The sequence below is a fragment of the Lonchura striata genome, chromosome 32 (assembly GCF_046129695.1).
Source record: "Lonchura striata isolate bLonStr1 chromosome 32, bLonStr1.mat, whole genome shotgun sequence".
NCBI classification, from domain to species: domain Eukaryota; kingdom Metazoa; phylum Chordata; class Aves; order Passeriformes; family Estrildidae; genus Lonchura; species Lonchura striata.
Genome location: NC_134634.1, coordinates 2,411,493 through 2,432,924, shown reverse-complemented (window position 1 = coordinate 2,432,924; position 21,432 = coordinate 2,411,493). Strand labels below are relative to the sequence as shown.

The 21,432-nt window shown below is 42.3% G+C and overlaps 2 protein-coding genes across 3 annotated transcripts in view; both read left to right on the top strand.

Moving 5' to 3' along the window:
* Nucleotides 1-4,013, top strand: part of PPP2R2A (protein phosphatase 2 regulatory subunit Balpha) — a 33,833-nt gene extending 29,820 nt beyond the window's left edge. For both annotated transcript variants that reach the window (XM_077789237.1, XM_021546274.3), the window contains exons 6-10: nt 14-191; nt 809-973; nt 1,492-1,661; nt 2,163-2,254; nt 3,031-4,013. In XM_077789237.1, coding sequence (XP_077645363.1) covers nt 14-191; nt 809-973; nt 1,492-1,661; nt 2,163-2,254; nt 3,031-3,310 — 885 coding nt within the window. In that variant the 3' untranslated portion in view covers nt 3,311-4,013. The remainder of the gene's footprint in view (nt 1-13; nt 192-808; nt 974-1,491; nt 1,662-2,162; nt 2,255-3,030) is intronic.
* Nucleotides 4,014-8,928: 4,915 nt separating this feature from the next.
* On the top strand, nt 8,929-20,706 carry BNIP3L (BCL2 interacting protein 3 like). The gene is made up of 6 exons (XM_021546275.2): nt 8,929-9,155; nt 13,791-13,971; nt 14,465-14,537; nt 15,767-15,867; nt 16,677-16,826; nt 17,929-20,706. Exons 1-6 carry the CDS (start codon nt 9,071-9,073, stop codon nt 17,975-17,977), a joined length of 639 nt encoding a protein of 212 aa, XP_021401950.2. The 5' UTR covers nt 8,929-9,070; the 3' UTR covers nt 17,978-20,706.
* The last annotated feature ends 726 nt before the right edge of the window (nt 20,707-21,432 follow it).

The window sequence follows — 21,432 nt, the reverse complement described above, 5'->3', positions numbered from 1 at the left end:
CTGTGTGTTGCAGGTGCCAGTGTTCAGGCCTATGGACCTCATGGTGGAAGCCAGCCCACGAAGGATATTTGCCAATGCCCACACGTATCACATCAATTCCATCTCCATCAATAGTGACTATGAAACTTATCTGTCTGCAGACGACCTGCGGATCAACCTGTGGCACCTAGAAATCACAGACAGAAGTTTTAGTATCCTTTTGCCATTGTTCTGTGGGATGGGAGCAGGAAAACTGTTGGGTTTTATTTCCTTTCATGAGAAGTGTTCAGTATATGTACAGAGAATTAATCTCCATTAATCCTGGTTACTTCTCTCTAGTAATTGTAAGGGCTTTTGCTTCTGGAGAAGTGGTTTGGTTTGGAGGGGACATTAAAGCTCACCCAGGTGGGCAGTACCAGGTTGCTCCAACCTGGCCTTGGATACTTCCAGAGATGGAGCAGCCACATCTGTGTCACATTTTTAATACAAAATAGCATTTTGTAATGTAGCAGTATAAGTATAATTTAAGCAAAATAAAGTTCTATATTAAATACTTAGGAGATAATTTGTAGTATAAAATTGATTACTACAGGAGTAGAGCAAAACTGAAGCAGGTTTTTGCTGCTGTAAGAATGACCTGGAAACTGATTCAGAATGTGATGTTACCACCTTGCTTTGTAGACAAATTGTGTGGCTTGATTTTAACTCTTACCTGGTTGTACCTGGGTCCCACAAGTCTGAAGTAGCATTTCTGAAAGCATCTAAAACCGAAAAATACCATGAGAAAAACCCATTTTGCTGGAGGCAATTCCTTAACGAGCTGCTGCAGATATTGTAGATATCAAGCCTGCCAACATGGAGGAGCTGACAGAGGTGATCACAGCTGCAGAGTTCCACCCCAACAGCTGCAGCACGTTTGTCTACAGCAGCAGTAAAGGCACAATTCGCCTGTGTGACATGAGGGCATCAGCCCTCTGTGACAGACATTCAAAGTGTGAGTGCTGCAGTCAGTGTCTCCCTGTGCCTGAGCACATTTGCTGTTAGAGTATATCAAACACTGAATTGTCTGTGTGCATTTGTGTAGGATTCCTGTAGTACATTGAACAGATCTAAAGTCTAAAATCGAAATAAATCTTAAACTAACGTTTTTCTGGAGTAAAAACAGTGAATGAGTAGCAGATTCTGTTTGGACACCAGGAATGGCTTTTTGCAGATTTCAGGAGGTTAAAGGCCATTTGGTCTGTACTTGGTGCTGCAAATCTGGCATGCGTGAATCAAGACTTCACATATTACCAAATAATTCATTTATTAAGAAGCTGACCTTGTCTTGCTACAACAATAAGAGAGTATGGCAACTGTATTACAGGTGTTTCTCCTTAAAAGTTATTTTATATAACACAGAGTAACACAAGGTAGAAAGCTTACTGAGACAATGTTAAAGTAATTTGTGTGTATGTTGTATCAAAGAGGCACAAACTGACCTTTTGAAATGCCTGTCTTTTTTTCTGGCAGTGTTTGAAGAACCAGAAGATCCTAGCAACAGATCATTTTTCTCTGAAATAATCTCTTCCATATCTGATGTCAAATTTAGCCACAGTGGTCGATATATGATGACTAGAGATTATCTGTCAGTGAAGATCTGGGATTTAAATATGGAAAATAGACCTGTGGAAACATACCAGGTACTGGGTGAAAATCATGTGGGTTGGAAATCAAAAAACCTGGACAGAGGCTGAGTCTTACTGATAGTCTTGATGTGGCAGTTACAGTTTTGTCTGTAGATTCAGGCAGAGCATCCTTGAGGTTTGGGGATTCCACACTCCTTCTGAAAGGCTGTGGTATTTGCAGGGTGGTGGCAGAAACCAAACCCATGTTTGGGGCTGGAAAAGCCTCCCTCTTACCCAGTGGGAATTTGGGAGGTGGAGAGGTGATCTCCAGCCTTGAGAACCATGACAACTCTTCGGTTGTCTTTATGTTCTGTGTTATATCCTGAAGAAAACAGGAGGTGAAACATTTCCTTTTCATAAAATGTTTTTAGTTGCCACTGAAAATTGCTGTTTCCTTTATAAGAAAGAACTCTTGTGAGCAGTCTCAGGCTCCTTGCTTTTGGAACAGTCTGGAAGGCTGTTTCACAGGTGTATGAGTCTAATGCTCACTCAGTTTTTCTGATCTCTCTTTTCCAGGTGCATGAATACCTCAGAAGTAAACTCTGCTCACTGTATGAGAACGATTGCATTTTTGACAAGTTTGAATGCTGTTGGAATGGATCAGACAGGCAAGTGGAATTCTTATCCCTATGCACTTCAAATCTGTCCAGGTTATTCTTCAAATGTGCGTGGACCTCAAATACCCGGTTTTGGACAATGCTGTAGTACTTCAGTAGACTATAATGTGCATTATTAACTGTAAGAATCTGCACCAGACCTCCAGGGGAACCCGTGGGAAAACCTTTAAGGAATGTTCCTTTTTACACGGTAGTGACCACTTAGGACAGCTCTTGCTGCTTATTTGCACTATTTAAAGCAGCTCATTGGTTCCCTGTCAGTACTGTCAGACGTTTTGCTTTTTCTTTTTTTCTTTTATTGATGCTGGATCTGGCATCTATCTGCTCAAATACTTTTTGAGGCAAAGGAAGGACAAGGAAACTTGTAAGTGTATTTTTCTTACAGAATCAGGAACTCTAAGGGATTTTCACAAACTAGATTGTGCTGCTTAGTACCTAAATTTGCACAACTTGTGTATCACTAAAAATGCAATGTGTTTGGGGTTTGTTGGATCTCTCCTCTCTGTGTGTGTAAAAAGCAAATTAAATAATGACATTGAAGGTGCTTTGGTAACAAAATACCTCAAAGGGCCCTGGGAAGGAAAAAGGGTATTTTTGGGAGGTTTTAAATTTATAAAACATTTCAGTACCTGCTTCCCTTTAGCTGTAGCAGGTGTGGGCGAGGCCACCTCCTTTCCACTTGGCGTGATCTCAGTTGAGACCCTTCGGCTTGCTAAAAGGAGAAGGAATTCCTAAACGACATCTTTCTTCCTTCCCCCTTTGTGCAGCATTGTCATGACAGGGTCTTACAACAACTTCTTCAGGATGTTTGACAGAAACACCAAGCGAGACATCACCTTGGAGGCGTCCCGGGAGAACAACAAGCCCCGCACGGTGCTGAAGCCGCGCAAGGTCTGCGCCAGCGGCAAGAGGAAGAAGGACGAGATCAGTGTCGACAGCTTAGACTTCAACAAGAAGATCCTGCATACAGCCTGGCACCCCAAGGAGAACATCATTGCTGTAGCTACCACAAACAACTTGTATATATTTCAAGACAAGATGAATTAGGGTTGGCATTCCTAACTGAAGAGTCACTTCCTGCATAGTTGAAATAGTTGAATCTAGCATTTGTACCTGTAACAAAAGCAAGTGAGAGGTCCATTATGGCACCCCTTTCCAGTGTTTAAAAATGTGCCATATGACAACACACTTTTATAGCTCCATGGAGAAGGCTCTGTGGCTCTGTTGTCTCCGTATCTGCTAGCCATTTAGGTGAGGATAGGGCACTTTTTAATTTAAATGACTACTTGCACCATCTTGCCTAATGGACTAGACTGGACTGTCTCAACATCGATTTACTCCACTTTTTATGCCTTCCATTGTGATGACGTCAGACACAGGGAAAGCCTTCAATCATGCTATGGGATTTAATTGTGTAACCTCATTACTGTATCATTCGTGGCCCCCTTTTTTTATTAAATACAGCTCATTCTTGCTGTGGCTTGTAGCATTCCTCCTTCTGGCCTCCTGGACTCCCCCTTCTCCCTTCATCCCCCCTCCACCTCGCCTCGGTGGTGGTGTATGGAAAAAAAGAATAAAATAAAGCACATAAAATGGGTCCGTTTGGGGTCAGTGGTAAAGGGGGTCTGTGTTGCAACAAATGTTTTAATAAACAGTTGACTGTAATCACTCCTTGCCATGTCTGGCACCAAAAAAGAGAAAATAAGGAAAAAAAACAAACTACTGAATAAAAGTGACAAAGAATGGAGAATCCGTTTTCTTTTTTTTTTTTTTTTAATCTACCTCTTTATACAAATACTCTGTGTTTTACCTTAGATGCATGAAAATAAAATTATGTTTTTTGTAATTATTTTAACCAGTATTAATTATTTTTCATGGGAATGAAGAGAGGGAGGGATTTCACAGGTACCTGTATTCCTCCTGAGTAACCTGGGCACCAGCCAGTGTATGACTTCTTCCATCTTGGCACCACAGCTGCTGTCAGGTTTTGATCTGAGCAGTCACTTCCTGTGTCCTTGAATAGAATCTTCAGGTTTTAAATTCCATTTTTTCAGACTGATGTCTTAATGTTTAGTTTCATCCTGGTCTCTTCAATGCCTTGTTTTAGGATAAAATACCTTTAATGCCTTGTTTAGAGCACCAGGTCCCCTGTGGCTTTGTGAGAAGTTGTCTGAGCTCCTGTGTGGTGTTCCGTAGTACCAGCCAGCACCATGGTTCCATAGCTAATGCCTGCACTGCATTCTGCTGCTCTATTTTCTGTATTTATTGCTAACTGGAAATGTAGTTTTAACCATGCAAATGTTTTCTTCTGGCTTTTGGCTTTGCAAAGTTCCTGCACTTAATAGAAATGTTCAGTGGTGCAAGGAACCAAATACGTGGAGTACAGAAGCTGCATGAAATAAGTGTTCATAGTGATGTGAGAGATTTCAGCTCCTCAGCACATAAGGCTTATCCAAAGATGAACTAGATATTGATGCTTTATAAGGCTCATGAGTTTTTATTTCCAGTATTTTTGCTAAATGTGCATTTAGGTTTTGCTCCTCCTTCATGGAAATGTTCAGTGAAGTTTGAATTAATGATAAAATTACCTTGACTGGGAGAATTTTTGCTTTTGAGTTACCTGTATTTAATTATTTCTGTGGCTTAGAGGTAGTTATTAAAATGACATTATGATTTGATTAACTGAGATACTGTTTCTGCTGTAAAATTTTGGCTGAGTTAGAGGTTATTAATAAGACTACTGTTGCAATCACTCTTCAGTTTAAGTCCTTCTGCAGTGGTGTGAAAATGTAGAAATTCTAATATTTATTAATCCAGTTCTCTTAAATACAATATTTGTCTTGTACCATGCATGTGTGACCATGAGCCTTTGTAAGGATTTTACCTTTTTTTTTTCACCTGTTAGCCTTGTAAAACAAATTAACTGCCCCAGGGACAGCAGCTGCTTTCCAGTGGGTGAATAAACGAGTGGGCCCTGCTCCTACTTAGTAGCATGTGACTAATTTTACTCCAGCAACCAGACTTTCCAACAGTTCGAGAAACAACTCGTTGAGTAACGTTAATCACATTGCAGCTGTTTCCAGGGCCGAGGCTTTATCTTGCCATGAGGGCACTGAGGTGATGAGATGCTTTTGCTGTGGAGCTGGTAAAATCATGTTTGGTGAAGGTGTAGGTTTATTGATGCTGGATTGGGAAGATGAGGGCCAGAGTACTGAGGATGCCACGCAGAGCCCCAGAGCTGCACTGAAGCACAGCCCCACGCAGAGCTGAGCATGTGGAGGTGGCACAGAGTGGCTGGCTGCAGTCACCTGGAGCAATACTCCAGCACAGCTTCCTGCTGGACCACAGCTGGGTCTGCTGGGATGGCTTAGAGCTCGCCTTGGCAAAGGGTTTGGCTTTGCTGGTGATGGTGATCCTCGAGATGTCACCTGAGGATGACATCTGCTAACTTGTCCTCACCAAACCCACCTCCTGCTTGTGCTGTCACACTGTCCATTAGAGAATTCTCTAAGCACACTGTCCACTGATACATGCTGTAAATCATATATTTTATTAATAAAAGTACACAGAGAATACACTTTGTCAGGATGCTTTTTATGCTCTTTCCTGCCCCTCCCCTTTTCTGCATTTGCAGTTTTTGAATGAGTGGTCTCTTCCCTGTGCCTGGGGAACTGTGTCCCTGTTCCTGTCCCAGGTGGGATGGTGCCAGTCACTGCCTTCAGCTGCAGTGCCCAGTAAAACCAGTGCAAATCTGCAGTTCCCAGTCCCTGAATGCCACACTAAACACGGGGAAGGGAATCTCCTACCTGCAGTCTTGTCCTGATGGGACTGAAATGCCACCAACCACCTCTTAGGTGGTTTGTATCCACGGTGTGACAACCACTCGTGCCACCAGTTACTGCTCAGAGTGTGGTGTTCATTTATTTACTGCTCAGAGTGAGGTATTTATATTTATTTATTTACTGCTCAGAGTGAGGTGTTTATTTATTTACTGCTCAGAGTGAGGTGTTTATCCAGCTGACACAATGCCCAGGGCAGGAGAGGCCTGTGCCTCAAGTGCTTTGTCACTTCCCTGCTGGGAAACACGCTGGATATGCAGCAGCACCTGCTCTGTTCAGGGAGGACAGGATCGTTTATTGCTTAACTACAGATCCTTTTAGTATCGGCCCGATTTGAAAAAGCTCAGGTAGTGCTGACAAGCAGAAACCTGTGGGATTTCCCCTCCTATGGATGATGGAATACCAATATTTTAATAGAATTTTTTATTGTCATCCTCTTAAGGCACAGCAGAGCTGGGAAGCGATTTCCTGTGTGCTGCTCTTCTGCTCTTCCTCTCGGGGCTGTAGAGGTGTAAAACATCCTGGCTCCTATCAAACACTCCTTTTATTAAATAAAACGTGCCTCCTTTTGCCCTTCCCGTGGAATTGGCTGTTGTAAAGGGAAGGACAAGTGTCTTGGATCGAGGTTTCTTGGGAGTGAGGCTGCTGTGTAATGATTGTTGGTGTCTGGAGCAGTTTGCCTGCAGCAAACATCTTACTTAACTTGGTTTGGGCTTGTAAAGATAAGCGGTGGAATAAAACCAGTGTTTGTTTTACAGCTGAGAGAATAAAAACTGAATTCAATTTCTCTACACAGTGAATTTTACCCTCCAATTTTAACAGTCTCAACCTTTGCGAACAGGAAAACAGTCCTGGCTGGTTGAAATAACGCCTTTGTGAGCCGGGGCTCTCCACTAGGAGGCAAACGTTGCTGTAAAGAGGTTGAGGCTTCGGGTCACAGCGAGGTGTGGTCACTGTCCCTCAAAGGAACCTCCGGAATCAACAGCGATCAGTTGTCGCTAAATATGAAACACTATAAAAGCGTTTTCAGGGTGGATTATTGCCGTGCCAAGAGTTCAGCCGAGGTGTGCAGGGCGAAGAGCCTGGGAGGATGTGTCCAGCTCAGGAAAGGGCGCTTCTTCTGCTTTGGGGAACAGAAACACTAAACAAAATAAAAGTAATCATGGCATATTTTAGACTTGGGAATCGTGCCATGTTTTGAGTTGGAAAGGACCTTAAATCCCACCCAGTGCCACCCCCTGCCATGGGCAGGAACACCTTTCACTGTCCCAGGTTGCTCCAAGCCCTGTCCAGTGTGGCCTTGGACACCTCCAGGGATCCAGGGGCAGACAGAGCTTTCCTTCTTTACTTGTTTCAAACATTTAGAACACCTTGGAACCATGAGATAAAACAGTGGGATTATCTTGGCACAGGTCTTCTTAATTGTTTGATTTCAATTGACTTAAAGGCTTTTTAAAATTTTTTTTCTCCTGGAAGAAAAACCTCTGTATTGCACTCCAGTACAAAAAGCTTTTCCCAGGAATCTGTGGCCATTGTTTCTCTTCTATTAATATGTGGTTTTGTGTCCATCCAACGCTGCCATTGTCACGGCATTTTCCATCCAAGTATTCAAATTACAAACATTAATTTCATCATTCAAGTGCCTCAAGGAACCTGTGTAGTGGTTCGAGCACAGGGCTGAAAGTCAGGCCTTGTGAATGCTATTTCTGGCTCTGCATTGACTCACTCTATAATCTTGATCAATTTATTTCTGACTCAAAAATTTTAATAGTCCCACTTGACTGATAAATATTAATGCCACAAGTGTTGTGGCAAATGCTTCCTGAATGAGGGTGACAAATGCTCATGTTAGCCTGTGATTTGAGGGTTGCAGAGTAGGATTGGCTTACCTGGGCCGGGTTTTTTATTCAAAATCACAAGTAGCTCCTTGTTCTGATTTCAATCTCAAATGTTTCTGCAGCCCCTCCACCTGTAGACAGACTGGACAGGGCTGTGGGAAGCAGGAACAGCGAGGCAGCTTTTCCTGGTGTTTCCAGGAGGGAAGGAGAGGGAACTGCACACCTCTGCACCTCCAGTGTGCCACGGAGACTCCAGGGACAGACCCGGCCACCTTCTCCCCTTCGGCTACCTGCAAAAAGCCACAACAGCGGGGCCGAGCTGATCTTTTTAATAAAGAGCTGAACATGAATAAAGGCATTAATAAACCCTGTTCGCTTCACGGATGCTCTCAGACACTGAGTCACGAAAAGCATCCCTTGTGAACAAAGGAATAACCTTAAAAGCAACAGCCTGTTGCATATTCATATATCTCATGAATATATAAATTCCTTGCAAATTAAGAACTTTTCTGGGTTTTGTCAACTTCTTCTCCTTAATCTTGCTGGTTCCAAAAAGACGGAGAGAAGGTGGAAGAATGTTTGTCTTTTCTGATGAGGAGGCCGTAACTTTTTATGTGCCCCTTCGCTGCCATCTCTGTGCGAAGACTTTCTTGATTATCTCATCTCCCTCCTTGAGCTTGTAACAAATCCCCCATCGCAGAGTTTCTATGTTGTAACCTAAAACTGTATTTAACACACTACTTAAGAGAATCAGCACAGCCTAACTTTCTAACATCACGCATATAACATTCATTGTATCATTTGCCAAAAGCCAATCACAAATCACGCACTTTTCACAATTAATAAGGGCACGATCCGCGTTGGTTTCGGGCTGGGGCCCGGCAGAGCTTTCCCCTCACCGCCGCCGCCCCCTCAGCGCCCGCGCTGCGCACGCGCGGGACGTGCGCGCCCCCGGCCCGCGCCATGGAGGCGGAGGGCGGGAGCGGCGCGCGCCGCGCCTGCGCAGCCCGGCGGGGCGGGGCGGGGCGGCCGGGCCCGGAACGGAGTCCGGGTTTGTTGTTTTTTGTTTGTTTGTTTGTTTTTTTTTTGCCCCAGCGGCTCCTCAGTCCTCCTTTAGCCGCGCCGCCGCCATGTCCAGCCCTCAGGAGCAGCCGCAGCACAACAACAACAACAACCCGCCGGCGGACGGGACGCACGGCGAGCCCGGCCTCAACAGTGAGTGCGGGGCCGCGGGGGGCCCTGGAGGGGACGTGAGGGCCGCGACCCGCTCGGGCCGCCATTGGCGTACGGCGCGCCGCGCGAGCCGCCGGGGGCCAATGGCCGGGGCCGAGCGGGTATAAATGGCCCGGCGGCGGCCGCGGGGGGCAGAGGAGCAGCGGCGGGGGTCGTGAGGGGCGGGCCGGCACCGGGCCGGCACCGGGCCGGCACCGGGCCGGCACCGGGCCGGCACCGGGCCGGCACCGGGCCGGCACCGGGCCGGCACCGGGCCGGCACCGGGCCGGCACCGGGCCGGCACCGGGCCGGCACCGGGCCGGCGTGCAGCGCCGAGCAGCGCCGAGCAGCGCCGAGCAACCCGGCAGCCCCTCGGCCCCGGGCAGCGGGAGCGCGGCCGGGAGAGCCGAGGGGATCCGCCGTGGATACTCCGGGCGCGGTGGGAGCGCTGCCCCCGGCGGGACCCGCCCCGTCTCCTCTCGCCGGGGGCTGAGGGCGATCCCCCGAGGAGCGGCCCGGGCTCGTTGCGTGGTTACGCGGAGTTTACCCGAGCGGCGACGATGGGGATACAACGGGGTAGGGGGAGGAGCGTGGCTGTGGGAATGAGTTTATTCAGCGGCTGAGTCAATAGCACTGACGTGAGCTAATTTCCCTCTATATCCGGCATCTCTGTCAGCTGCATCAGCTGCATTTTGTTCCTGGGGTAACACTAGTAAGGCACATCATGTAGGCTCTGGTACTTGGCAAGTGCTTTCCCTTCCTTAACAGCTCCTTCGCTGTGTCTTTTCATGTCTAAATTTTAAGGATAAAAAAGGTGAATAAATTGCATTAATGATTAACTGTAACCTCCGCGGTTTACGATGCAGTTTAGCTGACCGCAAAATAAACTCGTTGGTTTCTTTTCCATAACTCAATAGAAATCGTATGAAAGAAAGAATAAACTGTGCCCATTTCATAATGCTGCTATTGTGTTGTGGTAACACTGCATCGTGTGATAACCGTGGCACCTTAAACAATGTCACCTGAGTCAATAATCTTGGCAAATTATTCAGGCCTGTTATACTTAAATAACTATTAGGCTGTCCAAGTTGCGACGTGCCAGGTGCCTGAGTCAATGCTTACTTCAGAAATGACCATATTTGATGCCTGTATATTTTACATTTTTAATTTCTGGTGATGTGGCAATTCTGTGGGACTCATTAGTCTGCTGGATTATAGGAGCAACAAGAGCTGAGAGCTCTGTAAGCCAGGGATGGATCTGCCCGTGGAGATCTTGCTGCTGGGGCAGCAGGTAGAGGCTCACCCAGCTCAGTGATTGCTGGAGGAGCTGAGCACAAGGTAGGAGAGGAAATGTTTGACACTCTGTGCTCTAGCAACAAAACAAATGCACCCAGTTAGCAGTGCTGCTTTCAGATGTTCAGCCCTTGCACAATGCTTTGCTGGGAGAGGTGCATTTCTGCCATTCTCTCAGCTTTTCAGTGAACCTTTCAGGCCAATAAGCTGAGACACCTATTCATGGTGTTCTGTGTTTCATTTGTGTGTGTTTAGGGCCTTTTATTCAAAGATCCCTTAGCACTTGGAGGGCAGAAGAGCTGAGAATAAAACTGGTAACCTGTGCTTTGTTGGGTTCATAGAGATAAAAAACACAAGTTGCTTGCTTTGGGAATTCTAGATGCTTCCTCTATTTTAATTATTATAAAGCTCTGTTACATATTGACTAAAAGAAATCCCACCTTAGGCAAGAGCCCGTCTAGCGCTGTCATGGAAAATCCGCTTAATAATTAGCATTGTGGGAGTCTGGTTGCCTTTCTTTTTCTTTCCTTTTTTTTTTTTCCCTTTTTGGTTAAAGTTGTACTTCATTGTAGACATGATATTTATTCCTTTATTCAGGTTGATCATGTCTCAAACTACTTGTAAGCTACTGAGTTGGTAGTAGCTTGGAGAATTTTTATGTCTATAAAATGTATACAGGTATTTAATTTATATATTACCTTTGATATTTCCACTTCATGCACCAAGCTGAAATCAGGGGGAATAAATAAAATGAGACCAGTCTTCCCCAACATGTTTAACTCCTGCTATTTAAACAGTCCACCAAATTATGGAAAAATGTAGAATTAAAGTCAATGTATATAAATTAATAGTGGAATAATTAGCCATAGAGCAAAGCCAACATTCAATTTTGGAGAAAAATACCATCAATGTGAACAGTTTGTTTTTTTTTTCCTCCAAAGAGTGTGTGTTACATGATTTGTGAAGGGAGGAGATGCTGCCACATTTCTTAATTCTATTGCTCTTAATTCTACCACTCCATTCTGCCACATTTCCTATTTTAGCATCAAGTAGAAATACGGTGAAATTAAAAATTCTCAAGCAGGTGATTAATGTACAAAAAAGCTTGGGGCAAACCCCATTCTCTGTTATTGGGGCATTCCTGTCCATTTCTTTTAAGAAACAGAGATTTATGTCCCTCTCATGAGCCTTTGAAGCCGGTGGTGTTCCCTGCTCCCTGTCCCAAAGCAGTTGTGAGTGCCCGTGGGAGGGGGTGGCGTGCTGGGGCTTGATGGCAGATTATTCTTCCTTGAATGTATTTTGAGTCATTCCAGGTGAGGTCAGCTGGGAACGTGCTGCTCCTCATGTCAACTGCTCAGCTCCCATGAACTCTTCACTCACAGTAGAATTTGGGATTTCTTCCTACTGTGGCCACAGTGTGTTTTAGATAAATACGGAATTTGTCAGCCCGAGGTAAATCAGTAAAAACTTTATTTGTGGAGCTGTGTGTCAGAGTAAGGAGATCTGATCACCATCCTCTGGGTGTTCTAGTGTCAGAGGAACACATCCCCTCACGCTTTTGCCCTCTGCTGTTTTTTTTTTGATCATAGATTGCTTTGCAGATCCTGATTTTTCCAATAGCCAAAAGTGGTTGTTGGGGAATATAAAGCTTTTTTCCCTAACTTAACTTTTGACCACTTGCTAACTGTGTTTGCCACCTGCTTTTTTGCAGGTGTAGCCTCTTGCTGCTGCAAGGCAGAACAACCTTCCCGATGAAGCTCTTAAAAGTTTGGCCATTTTATTTAGGAATTCAGACAGCAGCAATCATCACCAATCTGGAATAACACAGCCTCTGTCTGCTGCTGACTGAGCAAAGCTGCCTCTTCCCAGTTAACATCTGATTATCTGAAAAGCCTAATGTGCAGTGCTGAGCTGCTGCCTGTGTGCTCCCAAAATTCCCTGTTTGTGAATCCAGCCTGGGGAAACTAGGCTGGGAACCACCAGAGCATGCTGCTTCCACAGACAGCACTGTAATGGCATCGTGAATAATTGGTACTAAAGGAGAATTCCTCACCAAAGCAAGTTGAAAACAGGCTCATTATTAAACATCCCTTCCTGTGTCACTGATGGAGCTCCCAGAGACAAAACCATGCTACAAAAAATTAGTGCAGGCACTCCCAGGCGCATTTCAGAAATCAAAAATCAGTGTTAAAATGTAGGACTTGTACAAATAATGCTCAAAATGTTGTATTTGTAGCTTCAGGCTTGCTTTTCTTACTTGGATATTTTTTACATCTGGGGGAAGATGTCCAAACTGTAAAAAATAGTTAACCAAATAGAAAAAGAACCCTGAAAGCACCTACCTTCAGGTGGACTAAAGTAAACTACAGAGGAGTTGTGGTGATATGTATCTCTAAAACCTGTTTGTTTCCAGTTAAAACATATCACTAAAAAATGTATCAGAACATACACTCCCATATTTAGTTAATCTGCACATAAAGTATAAGGGAAATACATTTTAAAATAAAAATCCTCTGTTTATCTAAACAGTGTTTGAACTTCTTAGCAGCTGCTCTTGTCATCCATGGTACACTCTTGCTCTTTGTTGAATCTCAGTGCACATACAGATGTCCCATAGGTAAAACTACCAAAAAGTGGAGAAAACCAGTGAATCAGAGCTTTATGGGAGATGCCTGTGCCAAGGCAAAGCAAGCTGAATGGGACCTGAGAATGGCAGCCTACCTGATGTATAGAAATATCAGGTATTGATCCAAGGCCTTTGGAAGTAAAGAAAAGGAGAATATAAAGCTGTACAGAGGGGAGTTTTGTAGTAATCACATCCTGACATTCCCTCTCTGGGACCTACCTCTCTCTGCAGCTCCTGCTCCCTTTGTGTCTATACTATCTGTGTAAGTGGTCTCTCCACAATCCCTCCTCTTATTATCTTTGATTCCTTACTCTGTGTAAGGGATCTCAGGTGTTGATTTTGTAGTGGGGGCATAGGGATGAAAATTCTGTTTGAGAAAGGAATGTAGAACAGGGTGAGGTGTGATGGAGTGATCCATAGTTAATTGAAGCTCCAAACTGCAGAGAGATGTGGCTGATTAAAGCATTAATAGCTGGGGAGAAAGGAGACATTGAGCAGCAGCAGAGTTCGGGAGGAATAAGGCAGCTTTTGGGGGCGTTTGTGTTGCTGGAAGGAGACGAGCCCTGCGCCGTTGTCTCTGTGCTGTGTTTATGAGCTTGCTCAGGTCAGCGTGTGTTATCTGAGGCCAGCATGCTGCTGTTTCCCTCTGGCTGCCCTCGATAAACTGAAGGTGTGTTCAGTGCTGGGGTGGCCACGCGCTGACGTGTGGAATCCTACAGGTTCCTGGGTGGAGCTGCAGATGAACGGCAACGGCAACGACAACAGCAACGGCAAGAACGGGGGCCTGGAGCACGTCCCCTCCTCCTCCTCCATCCACAATGGGGACATGGAAAAAATCCTCCTGGATGCACAGCACGAGTCAGGACAGAGCAGTTCAAGAGGTAGTTCCCACTGTGACAGGTAAAGGAGTGTTGGCTGCTCTGCCTGCAATTTATTGCCCTTTTTGTCCTGTGGATGGGCAAAGCTTTTTGTCAGGGAAAAATCTGTTGTGCTCCAGTATTTGGAATAGCTGCTGGCTCATGGTAACTGTGTGATGCTTCCACTTGTAATGATACAAACCCACATGGAATGCACAGTACTGGTGGACCCTACAAGAGCAAAGGGAGTTGCGTATTTTCTGTAGCAGCTGAACTTTTGGGCAGTGCTTTCTTTTTACTTTAGGGAGCAACTGTGAACTCTGTCGAGAAAGGTAGGATTATAAATTTCAAAAAATTGGAGGGGGTGGGTTGGGTTTGGGAAGACTTTCTAATGCTGGTATTTGGGATCTGGAGGGTGGTGCAGTCTGTAACTCAGCTGAATAATGTCCAAAAGAGGAAATGATTCAGCTGAGATTTACCTACACTGATGATTCTTTAGATGACAAAATGACATTATGAAATCAATTTTTCTTTAGCCCGTCACCTCAAGATGATGGACAGATAACTTTTGATGTGGAAATGCACACAAGTAAAGACAGTACTTCTCAGGTATTTTCTTCCTTAACTTTTAAAATATACATTTGTAAGTTGTGGATATTTGATCTAAGCTTGAGGGGTAGAACATGCTTTTTGTGGTGTCAAAAGACTTACATTCTGTATTAATTGAAATTTGACCTAGAGATTAATAGTGTTGGAGTGAGGGAAAAATGAGTCTCCATCTGTACAGCTGAGAAATGCTTCTTTCCTGGCAGTCATGTTACTGTGTAACCCTGCTGGCACTGGGTGTCAAAGCTGGGTTTGAAATGTTCACATTTCTGCACAGGATTTCAGGATGTTCAGTGATTGCTGTTCAGACACTCACATGACAGTGAGTAATCTCCGTAACACAAACTGAGAGGAGCTCTTACTTTCATAATCTCATAAAATTTGCTGTCTTCAGCAGTATAAATAAAAAGCATTCTTGAAAGAATGAAAGCTTGCATTTAATTTTGTCAAAAACCTGGGAGTGTTGCAGTTCTGCCCTGAGAGCCAAAAGGGTTTGAATGAAGGTGTTAGTGAGCTCTGCATCTCACTTGTGGCTGTGTTGTTTGATTACCTCTGGGTTTGCTGTGGTTCTCACTTAATGTTCTAAGGGGCTTATTTTAATAAGAGTCACTCAGGAGATTGTTTTAATATTCTGTACTCTTCCTAAGTTATTTCTTTTCTTATATGGTAATATTTGCATCTATTGATATCAAGTTAAATCTTTATGTACAGTTATAGTACTTGCTTTTCCCTCTTGCATCTGGGATTCGCTCAGTAGAAGCTACTAGTTGCAAGTTATGTAAATTTTAAATGACTAATAACACGCTTAAAAAGTCAAAATACTGGTTTTGAAACCTTCTTATTTGACTTCCCATGCTCTTAGTCATGTTCTGTGGACTTTAAATGGAATACTATCAACCTAATTTTTTTCCAATTTGTAAATATTTTTTGCACAGTTCTGGTTTATTACATTTAGGATTAATATAATAATTTGTTTTTGTTAGTTAAAAAAAAAAAAAACAAACGGCTTGCAATAATGTGGAAATCCTGGATATAGTAATAGAATTTGTGGTTTCCTGATTTCAACTGGCAAATCAAATCTCTTTGAAACAATCAGCAGTCCAAGAACACTCACACGTTTATCAGGTGCCACCACTTGGTGCTTATCATGTCACTGCTGTTGTCACTCTCAATTTAACACCCTGAGGAGGAGCTAATTGAGTGTTACAAGGCTTGTCCCCCGTGTGTTCCAGTCCGAAGAAGAAGCAGTAGGAGAGAAAGAATTGGAGGTGATGAAGAAAACTGCAGACTGGGTGTCAGACTGGTCAAGTAGGCCTGAAAACATTCCTCCCAAGTGAGTTCAACTCTGCGTTTTTAATGAATATTAATATGCTTTAATGAATAGATGAAGGAAAGGATCGTCACAGTCTCACAATCAAAGTAAGTTCATCTTAGGAAGAGATTGATTGCTCTGTGGGGAGGCTAAAATGGTCAAAACAATGAAGTATGAAAATCAAAATAGCAACAGAATGACCTGGAGGTAATACAAAGCCAAAGGAAGCTGATTGCAAGGTTTCTTGACAAAATTATAATTAGTGGGAGAGCTGGGTACTTGGAGCTGGGATTCATGGGATTTAGTCTTGGCTTATTGAATGGAAGAGTGTTGAGCAAGTCTCCTAAATTCTCTGTCCCTTTTTTTCTTTCTATGTAAAATATGTAATGTTCATCCACGGAAGGGGAAACCTTGAGATCCTTGAATACAAAGCATTTTTGTTAAAATAGAGGATGCTGTCTAAATCTGGCAGACTTCTGTATCTGTGTTTGGAACAAAAAATGAGGCCTCTTGCTAACAAATCACATCCTGAAATTCCCTCTCTTGGACCTACCTCTCTCTGCAGCTCCTGCTCCCTTTGTGTCTATACTGTCTGTGTAAGTGGTCTCTCCACAATCCCTCCTCTATTATCTTTGATTCCTTACTCTGTGTAAGGGATCTCGGGTTTCGGTTTTTGTACTTTAAAAAAAAAAAAAAGTTCCTACAGAGATCTGTGCAATTGTGTAAAAAAAAAAAAAAAAAAAAAAAAAAAAAAAAAAAAAAAGAAAAAAACAAGAGAATGAAACAAAAAAGTCTTGTTGAATTTTTCCTCCCTCCCCCTCTTCTTCCAGGGAGTTTCATTTCAGACATCCGAAACGTTCAGTGTCTCTAAGTATGAGAAAAAGTGGAGCAATGAAAAAAGGTGGCATTTTCTCTGCAGAATTTCTTAAGGTTTTCATTCCATCTCTGTTCATATCTCATGTTTTGGCTCTGGGACTGGGGTAAGTATGAACCTAATTCTCACTTCAGCTTTTGCCTTTCCACTTGAATGTCAGGTCCTGCTGAAAAGGACCTTTTCTAGAGTAATGATTTCACTCAAACTTGATGTACTTTTACAAAAGCAGGAAAACTTTGCAACAGTTAGAACTTTGCAGCCTATAATGTGCTTCATTTCCAGAATAAATCAAGTTATATTGAATATGCATGGATGAGTTTGCAAATAACCTTTGCAATTGTACCATGTGCAATTTGATTATGTGCCTTCTGTTTAAATACTTCAGGTTATAAGGGGGAAAATTAGAATAGATGAAAAACAACTTTTACTTACCAGTATGAAACTACACTGTACAAATAATGATGCTGAAGTGGTGTGTGTGGCACAAACTCTGTAATCTCTAGTTTAATGCTGCATTGAAAGTCAAGGTTTGTGTACTTAGAAAAAGAGAGATAAAAAATTGGATCATCTGTGTCTCTGCTCAGCAGTGTTTTCATTGCTTATGGAATCAATATAATCTCTCACTTTGTCTAAATCCTTATGTTCTGTTTATCCACCTTAATTTCTGGGATGGGGCAAAGGCATGGGCTCAAAATATGGTTTTATTTAGTTTTGTGTTTGGTTTTGTGGGTGTAGTTCAAGTGTATCTTTAAATTCTTGTAAACTGTCAAGTAAATTAGCATGGAATATGTGAGGATGTACTGTGAGATATTTGTACTACAGCAAAATTGTGCACTTTTGCAATTATTTAGATCTTGCTTGTGATCTGTGTTTGCATAGATCCTCAATGCTCAGAGTTTTAAATCTCATCCCCCTCCCTGTAGGCAGCACTTGATTTTGTCTTGAATTGTCTGGGAGTGTTGCTGTGTCAGGTACTCAAAACACAAAAACTTTTGGATTGGGGTTTTCAGATGAGCCTGGGACTGGAGGAAAACCCACTTTGGGTGAGTACTGAGAGCATTGATCCTTCCAGACTCACACAAAACCTCACTGTAAGCAGTTTTATAGAAGAGAAGTCTGTGGATAGAGCTCAGATTTGAGAGAGGGGGACAGTGGGAAAGCAGGGAGCATTCCTGTGCAATTCAATATCCCTGTGCTTTTTATTTCAGCATCTACATTGGGAAACGCCTGACCACACCTTCAGCCAGCACTTACTGAGCCTGGGGAGTGCAGCCTGTTCCCCACGTGTGAAGGTGTTACTGTCTCATTTAGTACATTTGACTTGAGACCATTTTAAGCATGACCCTGACTTCACCCTTTCCTTCCATATCCAGGTTTTTTGCTAACTCTGGAATTCAGTATTGTGTTGGAACTCTGTTGAGGTGTTTGGCTATCCACATTCTTTCCCTCTCTCCCATTCCCCTGCCTCTTGGCCTGCAAGACACGTCAGAGTTGCTGGATGGAGTTTACAACTGTCTCTATGTTGCAAGGGCTTCTCTCAATGCAAAATGCCACCAGCAAGTTTAATTTTAACAGTGATGCTGTTGCCTCCTTAGTGCAACCTGACTTCAGTTGCAGTTGTGCATGGTCTGAGTGTTGACTGCATGGGGGTGATAAAACAGTCTTGGAAGGAAATTACTGATTGAAGTGGGAAGGAGTTTTTCTTTTGTAAAAAAGAAGCTGGTTATGGAATAAACTAAGAAATCACTGGCAATAAAGATCCAGTTTAAATCAGCTTTTGGGGGGAATTTACTCGGCCCCTTGTATTGGCTAATAAAAACCTTTTGAATTGCAGGAGGCAAAGACTGCTTAAATTTTAAAGCAGGATGACTAAATCTATCAGCATATTTTAATACTAGGTAACTGTTGTAATTTTGTCTTTTCTATGAAGTCAGCTCCTTATTCCTTGTAGGAAAACCTGTCTGATACCTAGGAAATATTAGAAAAATTGCATTGTTTGCATGTGAAGAAGCTTTTTTTTTTCCTTTACCTGTTTTCTTAAGGGAAAATTTTCAATGTGAAATTTTCCTTTTCAAAGTAGTTCTAAATTAAGGAAAAACCCAGCAGCTGTAGTGTAGGTAGGCTCTGTGTAAAAGGAAATTATTCTGTTTGTTGTGGACCCATTTACAGCTCTGAAGATCCGGCAGTTTGAGCAGGAAAAGCGTTTGACTCATCCTTAAGGGGGACAATCTTGCAGGTGCATAAAAGTTCAGAAGTTGTAAAAGCTCTGAAATGTCTTCTGCAAATGATTTTTCAATATTCCTCTCTCTCATTGTTTACTGTACAATCTCCTTTTTGGGGATACTTGGAACCTGAAAGTCACTTGTGATGTCTCATGTTAGGGTAGATTTCTCACTGATGTTGTTGAACTTTTATCTTAGGGAACATAAAGCCTTGTCCTCCTTCAGTGACACTTCTTTTCAAAATGTGAAGCTTTAGTACCAAATTGTTACAAAGCATTGGGACAGTCTTGTCCTTAAATAGATTTTATTGGATTTCAGAACATGTAGCATGAACTCTGAAGGATAGAATACCCTTTACATATATATATATATATATATATATTTATATTTATATATATGTATATATATGAAAATATGTTATAGACTTTAATACTAAGTATTTAGGGAACCATTGCTCATTTTTAGACTAGCAGAAATCTCATTTAAATAAAAACTTTAGTTGGTGGACTTGTAGAAAATAAGAAAATCTAGTCAGCCATTTGGAGAAAATGGCTACCTATAATTGTTTGCTTGCATCAGACTTTATAAAGTTGATTATTTGATAGAGCAGTGATTGCTTGAACCAATTGATGCATAAATCCCAGCTGAGATTTGATTAAAAAAAAAAAAACTTTAGTTAGCTCCCAGGAAGTGAAAAAGTTAAGTATGAATCCACTGCTTAACTGTATTTATTTTCATTCTCTACTTCTGAATACTGTCAGAGAATGCTTTCAGGGTGAACAACAAATCCTCTTGAGTAATCTGCTTTTTTTTTCTGTAGTTGTGAATACTTAGTGGCACTCGAGCTGCCCACAAGTGCAGGTCTGTTTTGGGTGTGGAGATTGGGTTTCACCCAGAGGTGGGGACGGGCAGGGGAACCTGGTGAGGGCATTTTAGAGAGCATCAAATACTTCATTTTACAGCCCTAAAATCTGAGATGGGAGAAAGGCTGGACCACTTTCACTTCTAACACAGCACCTTGTTTTGTATGAAACTGGAGTAGTGGAAAAAGAGATATTTACTAAGTAGGCAGTACTTTTTAAAGAGGAAAGCCCAGTAAATGACACTTTTCTAAATTAAAAGGTAATTCTTCAGAATATCTGATAAATAAGCTTGTGGCTGGAGTATCAAGACCACTAATGCCATTTGGAGTAAAACCTCTGAAAGCCAGAGCTGAGGAATGCCCCGTGGTCACTGTAACACTGGCTGGGATAAATGCAGTATTTATTGAGACCCTGTTCTAAGCTTTGGGGGGAAATCTGCAACTTCCACTTTTACAATGAACAGAAACAGAGTGTTGTACCATTCACAGAGGGGTTTCAATTCTTGAGAGTTGAAGTTTTGTCAAGATAAATGTTGTTTAAAAAGCTTTATACCTGTTTACAGTTTTGGAAAAAAAAAATAGGCTTCATTTTTCTTACGTTCAGTGAAAACTGGCCTAGATTTGTAAATAGGATCAAGAAAAAATGCATAAACTCGCACATTAAAGATGCAGGCTGACCTAACTGCAGCAAATGCATATTTACTTACTGTTTTCAAAAGTGAAAGCTGAAGATTGTTAGAAATTCAAGTTTTTAGTTGACATTCGTTGAAATATTGGAATTAACTGAGCCAAAGTGATTATGCATTCTTCATAAATTAGTTAGCACTTTGTAACATTATATACAGTTTACATGTATAAGTTGTAGCTTATAAACATTTTGTGCCATTAAAGCTCTCACAAAACTGGTTGTCTGAAATTACTTCATGCTGCGCCTTTCTTTGGTCTTTCCTCTATTTCCCTTTTTTTACAGGTCTGCTTTTTAAGTTGTTTTATGGAACTGTTTTGTTCTGGGTGACACAAACACTGAAGCTGCTGTTTATAAACTGGAATAATTTTTTTTGAAAGATTGCTTGGGTTTATTTTTGTTTTGTTTTTTTTAGTGATTTGGGATCATCCACTTCATTTCCTGAAGCATTAATAAAAATATTTCCCCTATTTGGCCTTGTGTAACTTTTCCAAGTCCTCCAGCAGCTTGTCCAGGGAAAACTCTGGAAGGAAAATAATGTGGTGGCAATATTAAATGCAAAGTAGAATTGCTGAGATTTTGTGTGCTTGGTCAACTCTGTTGTATTCCTTGTATTTCTCTTCTGTTTCCTAATTGTGTTTAATTTGCAGATTAAAGAGTAAGGGACATAAACCCTAATTGTTAATGTGCCTCCATGTTCTTGGTTCAAGAGCACAGGTTATTTCTGTGTATCAAGAGGAGAGTTGTTCATTCTAAGTGGAAACAGCACCATTCTGATTTCTGGTACCACCCATTTTAGTTATTCTTTTCAATATTTTTAATCTGTAAATCCAGAACTTTGTGTAAATGGGATTTTCTTTTTCCAGAGGAATAAGATAAAATTATAAACCCTACTTTAAGAAAGTTTCTCTCTCTGGGTCTCACAGTGAAACTTGGGCCTGAA

Bases quoted from the DNA above. Each gene is read 5' to 3' on its own strand.
- BNIP3L (XM_021546275.2), top strand. From the start codon at position 9,071: ATGTCCAGCCCTCAGGAGCAGCCGCAGCACAACAACAACAACAACCCG. The intron at 15,868-16,676 runs GTGAGTTCAACT...CTCTTCTTCCAG, and splicing joins CCTGAAAACATTCCTCCCAA to GGAGTTTCATTTCAGACATC. The intron at 16,827-17,928 runs GTAAGTATGAAC...TTTTTATTTCAG, and splicing joins GTTTTGGCTCTGGGACTGGG to CATCTACATTGGGAAACGCC.